The sequence below is a fragment of the Argopecten irradians genome, chromosome 14, assembly GCF_041381155.1.
Source record: "Argopecten irradians isolate NY chromosome 14, Ai_NY, whole genome shotgun sequence".
NCBI classification, from domain to species: Eukaryota; Metazoa; Mollusca; class Bivalvia; order Pectinida; family Pectinidae; genus Argopecten; species Argopecten irradians.
Window position 1 is genome coordinate 24,378,139 of NC_091147.1, and position 16,973 is coordinate 24,395,111.

At 36.5% G+C, this 16,973-nt stretch overlaps 2 protein-coding genes across 2 annotated transcripts; both read right to left on the reverse strand.

Annotated features, from left to right (window-relative positions):
* Positions 1-1,687: 1,687 nt before the first annotated feature.
* On the reverse strand, positions 1,688-16,853 carry LOC138307255 (uncharacterized protein PF3D7_1120000-like). Its single transcript, XM_069247897.1, has 9 exons — positions 16,732-16,853; positions 15,232-15,306; positions 14,739-14,786; positions 13,812-13,866; positions 13,371-13,463; positions 12,986-13,049; positions 11,986-12,052; positions 2,542-2,668; positions 1,688-2,169 (listed from the first exon to the last, which is right to left on the reverse strand). The coding sequence occupies exons 1-9, from the start codon at positions 16,769-16,771 to the stop codon at positions 2,058-2,060; spliced, it is 681 nt and encodes a 226-aa protein (XP_069103998.1). The 5' UTR covers positions 16,772-16,853; the 3' UTR covers positions 1,688-2,057.
* LOC138307254 (uncharacterized) lies at positions 3,324-9,179 on the reverse strand. Its single transcript, XM_069247896.1, has 2 exons — positions 4,184-9,179; positions 3,324-3,512 (listed from the first exon to the last, which is right to left on the reverse strand). The coding sequence occupies exon 1, from the start codon at positions 9,177-9,179 to the stop codon at positions 4,500-4,502; it is 4,680 nt and encodes a 1,559-aa protein (XP_069103997.1). The 3' UTR covers positions 3,324-3,512; positions 4,184-4,499.
* Positions 16,854-16,973: the final 120 nt, after the last annotated feature.

Genomic DNA, 16,973 nt, shown 5'->3' on the forward strand with positions numbered 1-16,973 from the left:
TTGATGGTGAAACTTTTCTTCTTATCAATATATAACTATAGGAAAGTGTAGATACAAATTAAGAAATGGAGTGATACTAAAAAAAACATCACTATAACAGAACCAATATGGAGTTTTTCTGTGATTCACATTCCACAAGACAATGTATTTTGTCAGTGCTTTAGTTCTTTGGACTATAGTAATGTTGTTTTTAACAGATAATAAAAGTTATTATTTATACATGTTACGGAATCTTTTAATATATAGGCACATTTTTTTTGTTTAATTTATACATTGTAAAAAGAACAGTATGGGAACAATTGTGAAATATTAATGTATGATAATAAAAAACCAGTAAATTGATGATTTCTGTATTATCATTTTTTCATATTTTTTCATTTTCTATGAAATCCCAATTTTCAGATGTGACCTGTATACATCCTCCTTTTAAACACGAGTCCCCACCCTGGTCTGTAGGTTACACCCCTTTGTTTCACTTCCTCGAGCAATACCAATCTCCCAAAGGATTCATTGCAGTCCCCATAATCAAATGAAAATCAGGAGACGGCATGATCAGTGATGAATCGGTGCGAACAGAATGAAACGAAGGGGAAGTAACTCGGATAACTCAGAACGCCACCATGTATACCCCAGTGTTTAAATTTTCACTGTTAGTCGTAGCCATTTTTTTTAAACTTTATAATTAAGTTAGTAACTCTAATTAACTTTTAATGGATCCTTATAATACAAGTGTTACTATGGCCCAACTGAATAGCATCAGCCAGATTTTCTTTAAGTATTCTAGCTGTATGTTTAATATTATAAATCTGCAAGTGTAAAAATTAGTTTTAAATTAGGGAAACACTTATTTAGGTTTCAAGAGAAAATTTTAAAAATTTGTATAGAAAAGTGAAACCTAGTGCATGCATTGGAAACACTAGTACCGTGTACTTACTATTTGCTTGTTATTTTCATAGGTTAGATATTTGCGATTTTGGCTAAAATAAAAAAAAAATAAATTTCAATGAGGTTTTAAATTTTTGAAGATGTGGCTATAAAAGTATATGCATTTATATATTATATAACTATTTCAAAACACTCAAATTTTTGCAATTATGCCAATGTCTCGCAATAATCAAAATATCAACCCTGTGTTTTACAATCTATACAGTATTAGCTTATATATATAGGGATTGAATGTATTTTTCTAATTTTCATAGCGGCTATGAATAGCAGAAAAATACATTCAATCCATATATTTACATTAGAATAATTTATGAAAATAAAAATTATTGAAAGGTTATAATATTATATTTAAAATAATGATACCCATATATGACGAGAAACGAGATTAATGGAACAGCTGGATGACAAAATCGTTCTACAACGCCGCGTTTTCAAGCTTCCGACTTCCGGTCGACCTTTTCTTTGCAGATGACAAACCAATAAACAAGAAATATAGTTAAAATAAGATTTGATTAACTTTTTATAGTAAACAACACATTAAAGATTATACATTAAAATATTGTGGGGAACTATTCCTTTATTGATATGAAACTGGCATGATGTTCGAAATCAGCTGATCGATGCACGAGAATCGTTGTATTCAAAGTGTATTCATATATATATATAAATCATGTTACTAATCAATTGGTATGTCTGACAGCAGCCTTTATTCACATCAAAATAAAAATTATAATCAAGGTAAATCATGTTCATAACAATTTTATTCAAAACAATAAAAAAATTTTTTTATATCATAACAAGTTCATAATAAATAAAATCTTAAACTGTTTACAATACTTTCAAAAGTAGAAAACAGTTTTTTAAATTAGAATAATCTTCTTCAGATCTGTGAATTAAATACATTTGTAATGCCACTGTCTGATTTGTATTAATCAATATATGTCTAACGTATATTTACTGCTATAATCTTTTCTCCAGAAAGTCAAATACGGTTCTCTCAGTTACAAGAACATTTCCTTCGATTCCTCACATCTTAATCTTGAAACTGCTTCATAGATATCAAAGAGTTACATTCATTTTATATTAATATTTTTAGTTAAAATTCGAAGAAATCACTCTTTGACTTTCTCCAGCATTTCTTGATCATCCTTCAGAGCCTCGTCAACATTCTGTAGTAGGGCAGTAGCTCTCTCACATTCTTCCTTGACTTCTTGGAGAAGGGACCTGTTTTTAAAGTGAAATAAATACTGAATTTAATAAATACTGAATATTGTCATATTTTCACTCACTGCAGAGTTATCTATACCCTTGCAACACACTATTTATTTCCCAAGATCATCATAAGCACACTTGTTGCTTATTAGGTTAAATGGTTAAATATGGTATGTATATATATAAGCTAAAAGCTTAACACTGAACCTTTCATATCCAGTCAATAAAAGCTTCGGGTTGACCAGCAAAAATATTTCACTCGGGTTGAGATATCCCTGTCCACTTGACAGACCCATGAAAGATAATATTAATCTAATTTAAGTATTGATCTTTTTTCTATAGACACCAAAATTTTGATAGATAATTTAAACATCTGATACATACTTGATAGTTTTCCGTGTATCCATATCAATCCCACTATCACCGAGATCTTCTCCTTTCTCTTGTCTATTGAGTTGTATTTTTTCAAAATTGGACTCTAAAGCCACCATTTCCTTATAGAAATCTGCAGCTATTATAAACAAAGGATCAGAACTTCCACAATATATATATTCAGAGACAGAGAAAAACATGTAATAGTAAGTAATTACAATTATTTTGATTTCAACCATTAGAACTATATTGATTTCCACACTTGTACCATAGTATAAACAAGTCAACAATGGGAAGTAACTCTGATAGACAGGAATACTCATCTGTGTAAGCAGGTAGCATGCAATTTTCAACTGATCATCAAATATGGATTTTGAGTGTATTTTTTTATTTAACAGTTGATTAAATGATAAAGAATATGGTAACTTAAACTGTCGCCCAGGATACCATCTTATACCCCATTCCCCATCCCAAGTACATATGTATCAATTCAGACACACTGAGGTACACGTATTCAGTCACATAAACCAGGGATCAATCTAGGTTTTGGGGGAAACTATCCTTTTTCAAAATAGGAGATATAGGCCAAATATAGGGGAATTAGAATCTTCTTCATTTGGTCCAAAATTATATCTATTTTGATGAAAAAATACTGTAAAACAACTTATTTTATTTTTTGATTTAGTAAAGAAAGATTTTGAGCTCACTAATGAAAAATTTGAGTTTATCTTTAAATATGCAGAAGCTGTGCGATAAATATGAAGAACTTTGTGGTGTTTATGACACGACTCAGATTTCTGTAGGTTCACTTGTTTATTTCGCAAATCTCCCCAGAGGAAGGTACATCTCTTTACATTGAACTTCCCGGAGGAAGGTAGTTATTCCTTTCACTGAACTCCCCGGAGGAAGGTATTCGATTCACAAAACTCCCCGGAGGAAGGTGGTTATCCAAAGCACAGAACTTCCCAGAGGAAGGTAAAAGACTACAACATATGAAAATAAAGGCACAATAAGACAGATGTACAATGTGTCCTTATAACTACACATGCCTAATTGAAACTTAATCTATCTCAGTACCCTCAATACTTTGATAACTATACATATAATTGACCAGAGATAATAAGTGTAAATAATGAGATATGAGAACAAAATTACACATGTAAATTACCTGGATTTCCTATTTGACAATATTTCTATATATGAACACAATATATATGCATTCACCTTCAGACAGAATGTCTCTAAGTACATTATTTATAATAAATTGTTATCTATAATAAAGTTTGCCTAGTAAGACATTTCGTCCCATGTATACACATGTAATTATAAGAGGACGAATTGACTAAATCATACCTCGATCAAAACAGTAATTATATCTATCTAAAAGGCTTATTCACATTATACCTATCTAGTAAACATACTTATATAATACCTCTAATCAACATATGCTATACTAGTGACACGCAGGGTCCTAAAATATGACTTATGAGCACTGAACATGTGCTCCTGCAGACGATACATGATCAACGATAATCAAATGACTAAAATTGGCAAATAAACCATCGTGAAATAATCACAATGACTGAATAATGTTTACAATCATATGGTAGACAAAAATACATATAAACAATATATGGACAGGGAATAAACCTACCCTGTGGGGGACCTAAATTTTCCTTTGATTTAGCCGTGGCCCGGCATGTTGACAACCTGAGTCGAATCTAAAATTAGGCTAGACTAACACCCGGACTGCAAATTCCGGAAAGTTCCGGATTGCAAATAAAATTGTAATAAAATACAAAAAGTCTAAATTTAGGAACATGACACTCCCCTCCTGATATATCTATATCACTACTTAAACAAAAATGTTATGTTCAATGCAAATAAACTTAGGTAATATCACATAAAAGAATGTCTGAATGATTCTAATACAAGCAAAGAGTATTTCCACATTTATTCATTCCTTGAAGTCACTCTGGGCTGTTAAGAAACACAACTTCGGTAACTGGTCTAACAAAGTATGTTGTTTTGCCATCTCTGACCACACGGATTTCCACTTTTCGCACTAATTTGTCTTCACTTATGAACACACGGTTAACAACTGCAAGAGGCCATTCCATGCGCGCGACACTCCGATCCTTCATAAGAACGATGTCCCCTTCTTGAAGATTCCTCTGCGGTTTCTGCCATTTGGTACGCGTCTGCAAGTTGAGGAGGTACTCTCTCCGCCATTTCTTCCAAAACTCTTCAGCCAGTACTTGGACACATTTCCACTGATGTCTGTAAAGGTCTTTCTGGTTGAGATGTTCACAACACACTGAAGATGGGCATGAGGTCTTCTGAGTCAGTAGCACAGATGGTGAAAGTACAGTGGCGTCTTGAGGATCACTAGACACAGGTGCAATAGGTCTTGAATTCATGATGGCCACTACCTCTGCCATCAAAGTGGTAAGTATTTCATGAGTTAGAGCTCTACCCTTCATGTCTATCAGCATGGAGTCTAAGATCCTTCTCGCTGTGCCAATCATGCGTTCCCACGCGCCGCCCATATGGGACGCGTGTGGCGGGTTGAAGCGCCAGACAGTACTGTTCTCTAACATGTAATTCGCGAATTTAGGTTCATCCACGTTGATTGTCTGAAAACCCATGTCTTCTGTAGATCCTACGAAGTTAGTTCCATTATCAGAGCGAAACTCGCGTACAGGTCCGCGAATAGAGAAGAACCGGCGTAAGGCGTTAATAAAAGATGATGATGACATCTCTTCAATGACCTCTATATGAACAGCTCTTGTCACAAGACAGGTAAAAAGCACAGCCCATCGTTTAGACAGTGCAGTGCCCCCTCTAGTGCGTCTGGAAGTAATGCTCCATGGGCCGAAAACGTCTACACCTACATACGTAAATGGCGCACATGGCTCAAGTCTATCAGGCGGAAGATCTGCCATTTGCTGATGACTAAATTTCCCGCGAAGTCGATGACATTTCATACATGCTTGGAGGATTGAGGAAATCAAACGTTTGGCGCCGGTCACCCAGTAACCTCCTGATCGTACAGCACCCTCGGTCAGATGCCTACCCTGGTGACGGACCTCTGCATGAAAGTGTTCGATAAGAAGTCGAGCCACATGATGTTTACCTGGCACTATAATTGGATTTCGCTCTTCCAAAGAAAAGTTTGAACGGTTGAGACGACCACCAACTCGAAGAATGCCGTCCTGGTCCAGAATCGGTGTTAAGGATGAGATGCTGCTATTACTAGGTACTGCCTTTGATTCCCTGAGACACCGTAATTCCTCATTGTAGACCTGTTCCTGAACATCTTTGAGGATGAAAATCCGAGACTTTTCAATAAGTTCTGGGGTGACCTGTCTGGTTCGTCCCACGGACGGGTTTTTCCTGATGATTGCAAGGGACTTGAGGTAAGCGATGCCTCTTACCAATGATTTCCAAGTAGAGAAATGTTTGATCCGTTCAGCTCCAATACAAAGTGATGGGGAAGATGAGGTCTTGAGGACCTGGACTTCTGGTCTAACCTCTAGGTCATGTGTCGGTTGAACAAGTGGATATCTTTCAGTCTCAGACGTACTCCTTTCCTCAGTCAAGACACTTGTTCCATTGAGCCACATACTTTCCTGCAGATCACAAGCATTTACACATCTAGTTCCTTCATCAGCAGGGTTACTTTCAGAAGGAATGTGACTCCACTGTGTTGGTTTCGTAAAGCTGAGGATCCTGTCCACCCGATTGCCTACATAAACGTAGAACCGTCTAACTCTGTTGTGTAGATATCCAAGCACTACCATGCTGTCTGAATAAAAGTGCATGTTTTCAGGTGGAATGTCCAATTGCTCATTTATAGTACGACCAAGCTCTGTCGCTAAGACCGCTGCACAAAGCTCGAGGCGCGGTATTGTATGTCCATGTTGTGGTGCTGTCTTTGCCTTTCCCAACAAGAAGCTCATACCATGCTGATCGCTGGTCTGAAGGAAGGCCACTGCTGCTACAGCATCTTTTGAGGCGTCTGAGAATATGCAAACCTTCTTCTCCAAATCCTGATAAATGGCACCAGGAAAGTATTGTCTAGGGACAGAACATGCGCATAGTCTCTCGAGGGAATTGCACCATGCTTCCCATTCTTGTCTTCGTTCCTCTGGTAGAGGCTCGTCCCATTTGGGTGATGATCCCACAAGATCTCGGAAAAGCAGTCTTCCTCGCAGAATCACTGGAGCTGCAAATCCTATGGGGTCAAAGATACCGTTGATAATCGATAAAAGACCTCTTTTTGTGTAAGCCTTTTCAGTGACTCCCGCGCTAAACATAAATGAGTCTGATGTCAGATTCCAGTGCAACCCGAGGCTTCTCTGTACTGGCGGGCAGTCTGTTGTAAGATCAAGATCTCTAATATCTCCAGCTATGTCATCTGGCTGGAATGCTTTCAAAACTTCTTCAGAATTGGATGCAATTTTGTGAAGTCTAATTCCACCATTCTCGTGTAAACTCCTTTGGGTTCTCTTAATGAGTGATACGGCTGTAGTTGCATCAGGGGTAGATGTAAGACCATCATCCACGTAGAAATTCCTTGATACAAACTCCTGTACGTCCTTGTCAGAATTCTCTGCTGCCTTTCTTAGACCGTACGAGGCAACTGCTGGTGATGGCGAGTTCCCAAAAACATGGGAAGTCATGCGATACTCAATCAGTGGGTTCGAAATGGAGTTGTCGGCATACCAGAAGAATCGTAGAAGGTTACGGTGTTCCTGGACTACTTTAAAGCAGTAGAACATTTGTTCTACATCAGCCATAACTGCAACTGGATCCTTTCGAAACCTGAGTAACACACCAAGTAAACTGTTAGTGAGATCTGGACCGGTCATTAGCACGCTGTTGAGAGAAAGGCCATTTTCCTTTGCAGAGGAGTCAAAAACACAGCGAATCTTGTTTGGCTTTTTAGGATGGTATATTCCAAACAGCGGTAAGTACCATCGCTCTTCTTCTGATGCGAGATCTGGGGCAATTTCTGCATGTCCCTTTTCCAAGACTTTAGACATGAATTCCATCATATGAGAATGTTTACGCTGATCTCTACGGAGACTGGTATCCAGTATCATTGCTCTCCGTAGGCTCTGGGCTCGATTGTCAGGCAATCGCGGACGATCTGGCCTTAACGGTAGAGGTGCTTCCCACTGACCATGACTGTTTTTCTTGAAACCTGTGTTCATCACACGCAGGAATTGTTTATCCTCAATCGAGTGGCCAGGCTTATCGTCGTGTTGAGTCTTGGCAAACAACGGGAAGGTGGTTGTTCTGGGATTGTCCTCTTTGAAATCAAAACAGTTAGGACAGGGTTCCATCAATGAGGGTCGTCCATCAACGAGGGTATGTACCTTATTCGTAGTAATATAGGATGTCTGGTGTACCTTGCCCAGACATACTTCTCCAATAATAACCCATCCAAGTTTGAGACGTTGGGCGTATGGTCCGTCCATGGGTCCTATCCTTTGGTCCATGACATGATGCGCAGTAGGCATGTCGCGTCCTATTAACATCAAGATATCTGCGTTGTGATCTAATGGTTGAATTTGTTGAGCGATTCCCTGCAAATGGGAATGAACTCGAGCTGCCTCAGGAGTAGGGATTTCATTCCGGTTATTCGGGATATTGTCACATTCCAGGAGGACTGGAAGGTTAAGAGAAAACTCTCCATCTATTGACTCCACCACGTATCCTTGGGCTTTCCTCCCAGAGCAAGGAATTACTCCAGAACAGGACGCCATGGTGTACTCTGTATATTGACCGTTTTCTCCAAATCTGTCGAAAAATGCAGTTTTGGCTAAACTAGCATTACTCTGGTCATCTATGACTGCGTATAGACGAATAGCCTTGTGTTGCTCTCCATTAGGATATACTTTGACAAGTACAGTTTTTGAACATGATTTACCCATTCCTGTCGGGTTTTTACACACTTGCGTACAGCAGGCCTGAGTACTGTTATGTTGTCCTGAGACAGTGGTAGAGATATGCTCCCCTCCATGGACTGAAGTAGGATTCTGGGAGTAGTCTTCTATATGGAGTATAGTAGGGTGCCGACTTCCACCACAAATCTCACACTTCACCGTGACTTTGCAGGATTTCGCTAGATGTTTGTCATTACAACATTTAAAGCAGTAACCATGTTTTTTCAGAATATCCTTCCTATCAGGTACAGGCTTGGATAAGAATAAGCGACAGTCTTTCAAGGTGTGACGGGCACCTTCACCGTGAATAGGACATATGTGAGTCGGAGGGTTTTGTTTCTCTACATCAGTCTTTTTACTAGAAACCTTCATATTTCCACTCCTCTTCCCTGTAGCACTCTCTGATACCTTGGTTTGAGTTGACTGAGGAGGGTCCAATTGAAGTCCTGGATCATTCATTCTTTCAGCCATACCCGCTACGAAACTGGAGAAGACACTAAATGGTGGATAGAGGATGTTTTGATCTTTCTTGTGCCTAAAGGCCATGTCCGTCCATTTCCGCTGTACGAACGATGGAAGTTTGTTGACTATAGGCTTCACTCCAGCTGAAGAGTCTAAATGAGCCAACGAAGCAGTGTACATCACGTTTTCCTTTAAGGATTGCATCTCAGTCAGTAAATCAGAAAGTTCATACATCTTCAGAGATTATCCTTGTTAGATAGCCTAGGGAATTGATCTAGCCTCCTTTGAAATGACTGTACAACAAGCTCCGGAGAACCATACCTGCTGTCGATCCTATCCCATATCTTGGTAAGTGCTAACCTCTCATCATGGGAGTGTGCTGCTCTAAGACTTAATGCCTGTTTAGAGGATTCTGGGCCCAACCATCTTACTAAAAGATCAAGTTCTTCTGTAACAGTGACATCAAGCTCTCTTATAATGTTCTTGAAACTGGCTTTCCATAGCATGAATCTTTGTGGTTCATCCGAGAACTGAGTGAATCTTGACAACAAAAGATCCTTTTTTATCATGAACTTGGTGAGTTCCGTAGTGTCCTTACAACTGCTGTTAATCATAGCTGGACTAGGTGTGGCTGGATGTTGTTCAGGAGAGCCCCATTGAGATGAAGCGATATGAGGAGAATCTGGGATGACAAACTGTGGTACGTGTGCCTCCAGTGGTGTAGATTGTACTGGAGGTCTTATAGGACGGTGTGTAACAAACTTAACCTGAGGGGTTTCCTTTGGCAGTTGATTTGAAAATGGGAACTCCGATAAAGCCGGTTGGAAGGTTGGAGCAGTTGGACGAAGTGGAGGGCTGGTGAATTGATCAGCTGTAATGTTACTGAAATCAGGAAGCGGAGGGAGGTTCTGTATTGGTTCTGGACTCGGCTGATCTGCCTGGTTGATATCCTTCCCTACAAAATTCACAGTATCGTTTACAAAGGCTTCTGTACGTAGCTGTATCACATGACTATCAAGGCTGTTCTTATCTTCCTCAATTAGTTCCTGTACAGCATGGAGTTCTGCCTCTGCTTCTTTTAGGTCTCTTTTCGATCTAAGTAATTTCAGACTTATGTCGACTTCAGTTTGTTGTTTTAATACTTTTGCCTCCTTTTCCATAAACTCCATGTTCACCTTTGCTCTTTCATGTTTTAGTCTCTGTTTAGTAAGTATGTAATCAACTGAGGATCTATGGGATCGACTGGAACAAAACGATGTTTGTGACCGTGCCTTGTCTTCCTTTGTTGGAGGGCCTCTGTCTGCGGAATCAATCTTGGAAAGAATACTTTCACGAACAAGTTTGTGACTAGCGAGTTCTCTAAAACTATCTGCTGTTCTTGTCCTCTGAAGAAAATCCATGAATTTGTCTGAAACATCTATGTAGAGAGATTTGTTTACGAGTAATTCTTCTAACAAACCTTCTTCAGCATTAATGATTATCCTATGGATCAAATCATGAATTGTAGCTCCTAATTTCACCAACTTTTTAGAATAGTCTTGAACAACGGCTTGAAACATTGTCTCGCCTTCTGGTGTTAAGTTCCTGGTACGTGTCTCGCTTGCCATACTCATTGTTGTTGATGATGAATTCCTATAGGTCTGGATCGCAGGTCTTTTACTGTGGTGTTTATGACACGACTCAGATTTCTGTAGGTTCACTTGTTTATTTCGCAAATCTCCCCAGAGGAAGGTACATCTCTTTACATTGAACTTCCCGGAGGAAGGTAGTTATTCCTTTCACTGAACTCCCCGGAGGAAGGTATTCGATTCACAAAACTCCCCGGAGGAAGGTGGTTATCCAAAGCACAGAACTTCCCAGAGGAAGGTAAAAGACTACAACATATGAAAATAAAGGCACAATAAGACAGATGTACAATGTGTCCTTATAACTACACATGCCTAATTGAAACTTAATCTATCTCAGTACCCTCAATACTTTGATAACTATACATATAATTGACCAGAGATAATAAGTGTAAATAATGAGATATGAGAACAAAATTACACATGTAAATTACCTGGATTTCCTATTTGACAATATTTCTATATATGAACACAATATATATGCATTCACCTTCAGACAGAATGTCTCTAAGTACATTATTTATAATAAATTGTTATCTATAATAAAGTTTGCCTAGTAAGACATTTCGTCCCATGTATACACATGTAATTATAAGAGGACGAATTGACTAAATCATACCTCGATCAAAACAGTAATTATATCTATCTAAAAGGCTTATTCACATTATACCTATCTAGTAAACATACTTATATAATACCTCTAATCAACATATGCTATACTAGTGACACGCAGGGTCCTAAAATATGACTTATGAGCACTGAACATGTGCTCCTGCAGACGATACATGATCAACGATAATCAAATGACTAAAATTGGCAAATAAACCATCGTGAAATAATCACAATGACTGAATAATGTTTACAATCATATGGTAGACAAAAATACATATAAACAATATATGGACAGGGAATAAACCTACCCTGTGGGGGACCTAAATTTTCCTTTGATTTAGCCGTGGCCCGGCATGTTGACAACCTGAGTCGAATCTAAAATTAGGCTAGACTAACACCCGGACTGCAAATTCCGGAAAGTTCCGGATTGCAAATAAAATTGTAATAAAATACAAAAAGTCTAAATTTAGGAACATGACAAACTTTGCAAACAAAAGTCTAAAAAATAAATGAAAAATAAGTCACAGGGGAAATTGTGTTATAAAAATGGTCATTTTTTAGCTTCAAATTGTGATTTTTTTAAATCTTCAGGGGAATTTAAGGCCAGAGGGAAATTTATTCCTTGAGGGGAAATTTACCCATATAAGGTAATAAATCAGAGCTAAATTGATTCCTGTAAACCTATGATCATTATTAAACTCAATCTTTAGAAATCCAGTATAATGAATTACCGTATAGATAAATAAGCCTAAATATTTCTATCAAATATGGCCCTTTTCCCTATGTGTCAATGTGTTCATTACCTTTGCTTTCCATTTGTTCCTTTCTTTCTTCAATATCTGATATTTCCTGACTAAGATTGCCATCATCCTATGTAAATGTAAAACATTAAAACCGAAATGCAATCTAGCAGAGACTGAATGTACTTCTCATGAGCATATCTTTACGATCACCTGACAACATAAGACAAGAATTCCATGGAAGTGGATGTGTCACCTGCATAGCAGTTTAAAATATCACAAAATATAGTTATTCAAATATTGTGAATAATTAGGAAAAGCTATCAAGTCCCGTAACTCTTGCAAATATTGATGGATTTTGACCAGTATCAAACCAATCCAAGATACTGGTCAAAATCTGTCTCATTGATATATAGCAACATACAAAATTTGGTTGAAATCGGTTAGTTTATACAAAAGTTATCGAGCGGAAACCAAGAAATTATCTGTTTTGACGATTTTAAAAGTCCCGTAACTCTTGCAAATATTGATGGCACTTGCGATACAAAAATCAACAGTAGATACTGCGACTTAATAAACTTTTTCAAAAGCTCTGTATGATTTGAAAGTTTTAAAAAATAACTTAAATATCAGATGAAGAATCGATAAATATAATTTTTGATCAATTAACTTTTAAACCTATTTAAACATTAATCAGTTGTTTTTTAACAATGTGAGAGTAGACTGTGCAGTCCGAGCCAGACTAAGTCTGGTCAGCTTCGAGCCAGACTAAGTCTGGTCAGCTTCGTTATACAACTTTACATACTGACTCAGCTTGAGTTTTCATCAAGCTCAATTAATATTTCAACTGTATTACCAAGTACAATTAAAATCTGCTTCTTGTATCTTTTATACTTTACTTATGTAACAGGGTGCAGGATAATAACACTAAATTTAATATCTGCCTCCCCCAGGAATCAAACTCGGGACCTCTGGATTACTAGTCTAACGCTCAACCGATCACGCTAAAAAGAAGTTCTCTCTAGCTGAGCAAAATATATTGTGGTTAGTATTAAACACTTACATAAAATTTTCTTGCAAGCACCAATTTATCTGCAATTGCTGCCAAGTTTTCTTCAAATGCTTTTCTATAAAATGTAACAGAATAAATAATTTTACATTAATTTCGGTATACATCAAACTTAAAGTACCCCTGACTTAAATAAGGTTTGGTGTTGTGATGTTTTGTGAGATTGAAAATAGTTTTATTTTTATAATGATAAGATTTATATTGATAAATTCATTATTTCATGGTTGGTTAATATTTAGTCATTCTCATGTTTTCGTTTTAATAATATTCTTTAGTCAATATACTTCTCACATTTTCCTCATCATTGGTTATACTTCTCACATATTTCCTCGTTATAATATACTTCTCTCACATTTCCTCATTATAGTATACTTCTCACATTTCCTCTAGTTGACTCTCCTTCTCCTCAGATGATATTTGGTCATTTTTTTCAGCAATTGTCCTCCGCCTTGTTTGGTTTTCCTCTTCTATGCTACAGGTAGAAAATAAAAGATACAATATCAGACTCAAGCATCCCTGCATGACCCCCTTTTTGAGGTCTTGGTTTCACTTACAATTTGACTAAATAGTAAATACAGACTGCATGAAACCTTAATGAATTCTGTGGAGATTTTTTCTATTTGATTTCTTTTGTAAATTGATTAATTGCATACATGGTGCTATAATTTCGTGAAATGTTAGTCCGAACTTTGTCATCTTGAGTGCCCTTTCATTTTCAATTTTCTTAACTGCGCTTGGTGTACTGAAACCAAAAGTGAGACGGCGTCAAGGAAGGTGTTAGGAAGAAAAAAGTAAGTTAGGAAACCTAAATTATACATACCTGTTTGCTGATATTTGAAATTGACCAACTTTATGATTAAGGACTTTAGAAATTTCTACAATAAAACCAAAACAAAACATCATTTAACTTCAATGATATGAATAGAAAACATCCAAAAATCTGTCCCTTCCTAATACAGAAAACAAATACCTGACTGGAACCTTTTTATATCTATGGTAATTAAGATTATCAATTAAGTAAAATTTTTCATTGTGACGTCACTGTGTTATGTTCCTAGTGCCGTCATGTTGTTGTGTTTTCATTGTGACGTCACAGTGTTGTGTTTTTATCTTTGTGACAATACTGTGTTGAGTTAAACAACTAACAACGTCATAGTTTTCAGAGAAAACAGTGTGAGTTTCACTAACAAAAGAATGTCACATTTGACACTTTCAAGCAAAGGAGATAATCAGAATCTAAATTAAAAATATGCAGAAATGGAATGTATATTAGAATATATAATACACTGCATATCAATTATACAAATAAGCAGAATAGAATAACAAAAAATACAGAAACAAAATATACTATACAATACTCCTTAAAATTAAATTGGAATATAAATTTCAAAAAATAAGTTGAAAGACTTTAATATTAAATGTCTGTTTCTTCACTCTTTTTTTAATTTCAATTTTGGTTGATACACTGTCGGGCCGCAGTGGCCGAGTGGTTAAATTGTCTCGAGATCTTACCACAAGCCCTCCACCTGTTCCAAATAAAAACAAACTTTAAACTATTAAACTGCTGGTCAGTGATTTTTCGATGGGTACTCCAGTTTTCCTCCACCAACAAACCTAGCAAGTCCTTACATGACCCTGGCAATTAAGGGGACATATCAAACTAATAAAACCCAAAACCTGGTTGATATAATATTATCAATTTTCAGTGAATACACAATAGATTTTAAAATAATAAAATGAAACTTACCTGTCTTCTTGAAATAGGTATCTTTAACCTGGGCTAATTTGGCTTTTGCTGGCAGAACATCAGAAAAAATAATGAATCTGATATTTTCTCAGTTATCTAACATATACAATTTTCCTGTTTAATTAATTCAATGACTATAATGAAATAATTTAAATGAGCTTACATTTTACATTGCTAGCATCTAGGACAATATTTAAAAGTACAAAGTATGGTATACATCTTTGATCTCCAGGGGTTACAATCATGTATGCTCTCTTCGAATTCACAACTACTGTACCTATAACTGACAGATGGCAGTAATCAATCATCCTTGACTAAATGTTCCAAGGGGTGAAGAGAGTCCATGTGATTGCAACCCCTGGAGATCGAGGACACAATGTAATTCCATAATATTCAATACGTCATTGCTGTCATGTTGTGATGTGGAAAATAAGCAAATAAAAATGATGTTCAAAATCTTAAATGAATTTGCAATAAAATGTGTATCATTCACTTTTGTCTAGTTCAGGCTCCAAACTTCTTCTTTTTGCTCTTTGTTCTTGAAGTTTATTCTCCAGGCAACTTCTCTCTGTAATGTCAAATAAGCTTTCAAGTTAGTAAATTTAATGTGTGTAAGAAGGGTAACACATTGAAAACTATCATACATTTTGGGGGAAAAGTTTTTGTAACAAATTGGGAATTTTTTAATCGCACAAAGAGCAGTTTTGGGAAAAAGTTTCCCATTACTGAACATGGTATTATAGGTGATTAAATATTGTAAAACAGTAAACTGTTTCATTTTATCAAATGATGATGACCATCACAACAGCTTCAGAGTAAGTTGTTTTAGATTAAACAATGAGGGAAGAAATTTTCGTGTTTTGTTTGTCTTTCAGAAATTTGATTGGGGAAATTTTCATTGTAATTGGGAAAAAAATTGGGGAGTTTGGCATTTGGAATGGTGTCGTTTATCAACCCCAGTTATATAAGGAGAAAAATCATTGAACTTAGAAGGGTTGCACATTGAAAACTATCATACATTTTACATTCTGTAAACTGTCATATTTTAGCAAGTGGTTTTTGTCAGGACAGCTGTGTAAAAAATGACAATGATTGTGAAAAATTGTTTTAATGTAAAATATGGGGACACAGTTCTTACTAATTAATGTTGTTGATATACCTACATGTATATACACTTCACATCTTCATGCACAAATACATATTTTTATATAACAAAACTGTAATTTGAATAGATAATTAATAACAAGTAAAAATATATTTCAGCAAGTAAATTTTCGGGGTATTTAGCAAGTGACAAAAAATATGAGCCCGATTAACTTCACTGTACCCAAATTGATACCCTAATTTGGAAAATAGCTGAAACATTTTTTGGATAGAATTTACCTTGAGAATTAAAAATTTTCCTGTGATGACACAAACGATACATCATACATTGATAATTACGCTTCGATTTATGCAAGTATTTCTGTTAATTTTCTCTAAATCATAACTCTGAAATTGATAACTTGGTTTGAAATGTCGGCGTTTGAGAGTGAGGAGGTTAGCTCTACTTTTGAAGCAGATTATAAACTGGTGTAAATCTTGGCTTTTTTTACGAAGAACTTAAATTTGTTATGATAATGCAATCCCGAATGCGTATTTAGCCCGTAGTTTGTTAATCATTTAGGCCCCAGAACAAAGTTCAGGGTTTTGTACGAGCACAGGAACTTGACGTTCTGTCAATAATATATTGTTTAAATATATGAAAACATCCCTATGTAACTTTACATAATATTAATATATTTATTATTGACAGAACGTCAAACTCCTGATATGAGGCGTATTGAAGCAGCTAAAGAATGCGTCAAAACTGGTTACGAGGACCGGCATGTTAAAAAAAATCAATAAAATAAAACCCTAACTGCAAGTCAGTTAGCCAGCTAAGCCTAGTCAGAATCGAGTTAAAAGTGAAACAAAAATAGCACTATTGAGACAATACTGCTATTGAAATTACCGTTTTGTACTTCATTTAAACTTGGACGCAGCATTTCCATATTTCTTCAGTCGATAGAAATAACGTCTGTTTATTTTGTTTGTATTCCCGCCAAACGTCAACTTGGGACAGGGGAGGTAACTCTACGATACGGATAATCACTAGGCGCATTCGAATGCCACTTGGAAGAAAGACCCGATTCGAGACGAGCAAACACGGAATAGGCCTATTGTCAACCTCTTTACTTGCGGGTCAAGGTTGAA

Bases quoted from the DNA above. Each gene is read 5' to 3' on its own strand.
- LOC138307254 (XM_069247896.1), bottom strand. From the start codon at position 9,179: ATGTATGAACTTTCTGATTTACTGACTGAGATGCAATCCTTAAAGGAA.
- LOC138307255 (XM_069247897.1), bottom strand. From the start codon at position 16,771: ATGGAAATGCTGCGTCCAAGTTTAAATGAAGTACAAAACG. The intron at 14,787-15,231 runs GTGAATGATACA...ATGTTCTGCCAG, and splicing joins GGAGCCTGAACTAGACAAAA to CAAAAGCCAAATTAGCCCAG. The intron at 13,867-14,738 runs GTAAGTTTCATT...GTTTTATTGTAG, and splicing joins TACCTATTTCAAGAAGACAG to AAATTTCTAAAGTCCTTAAT.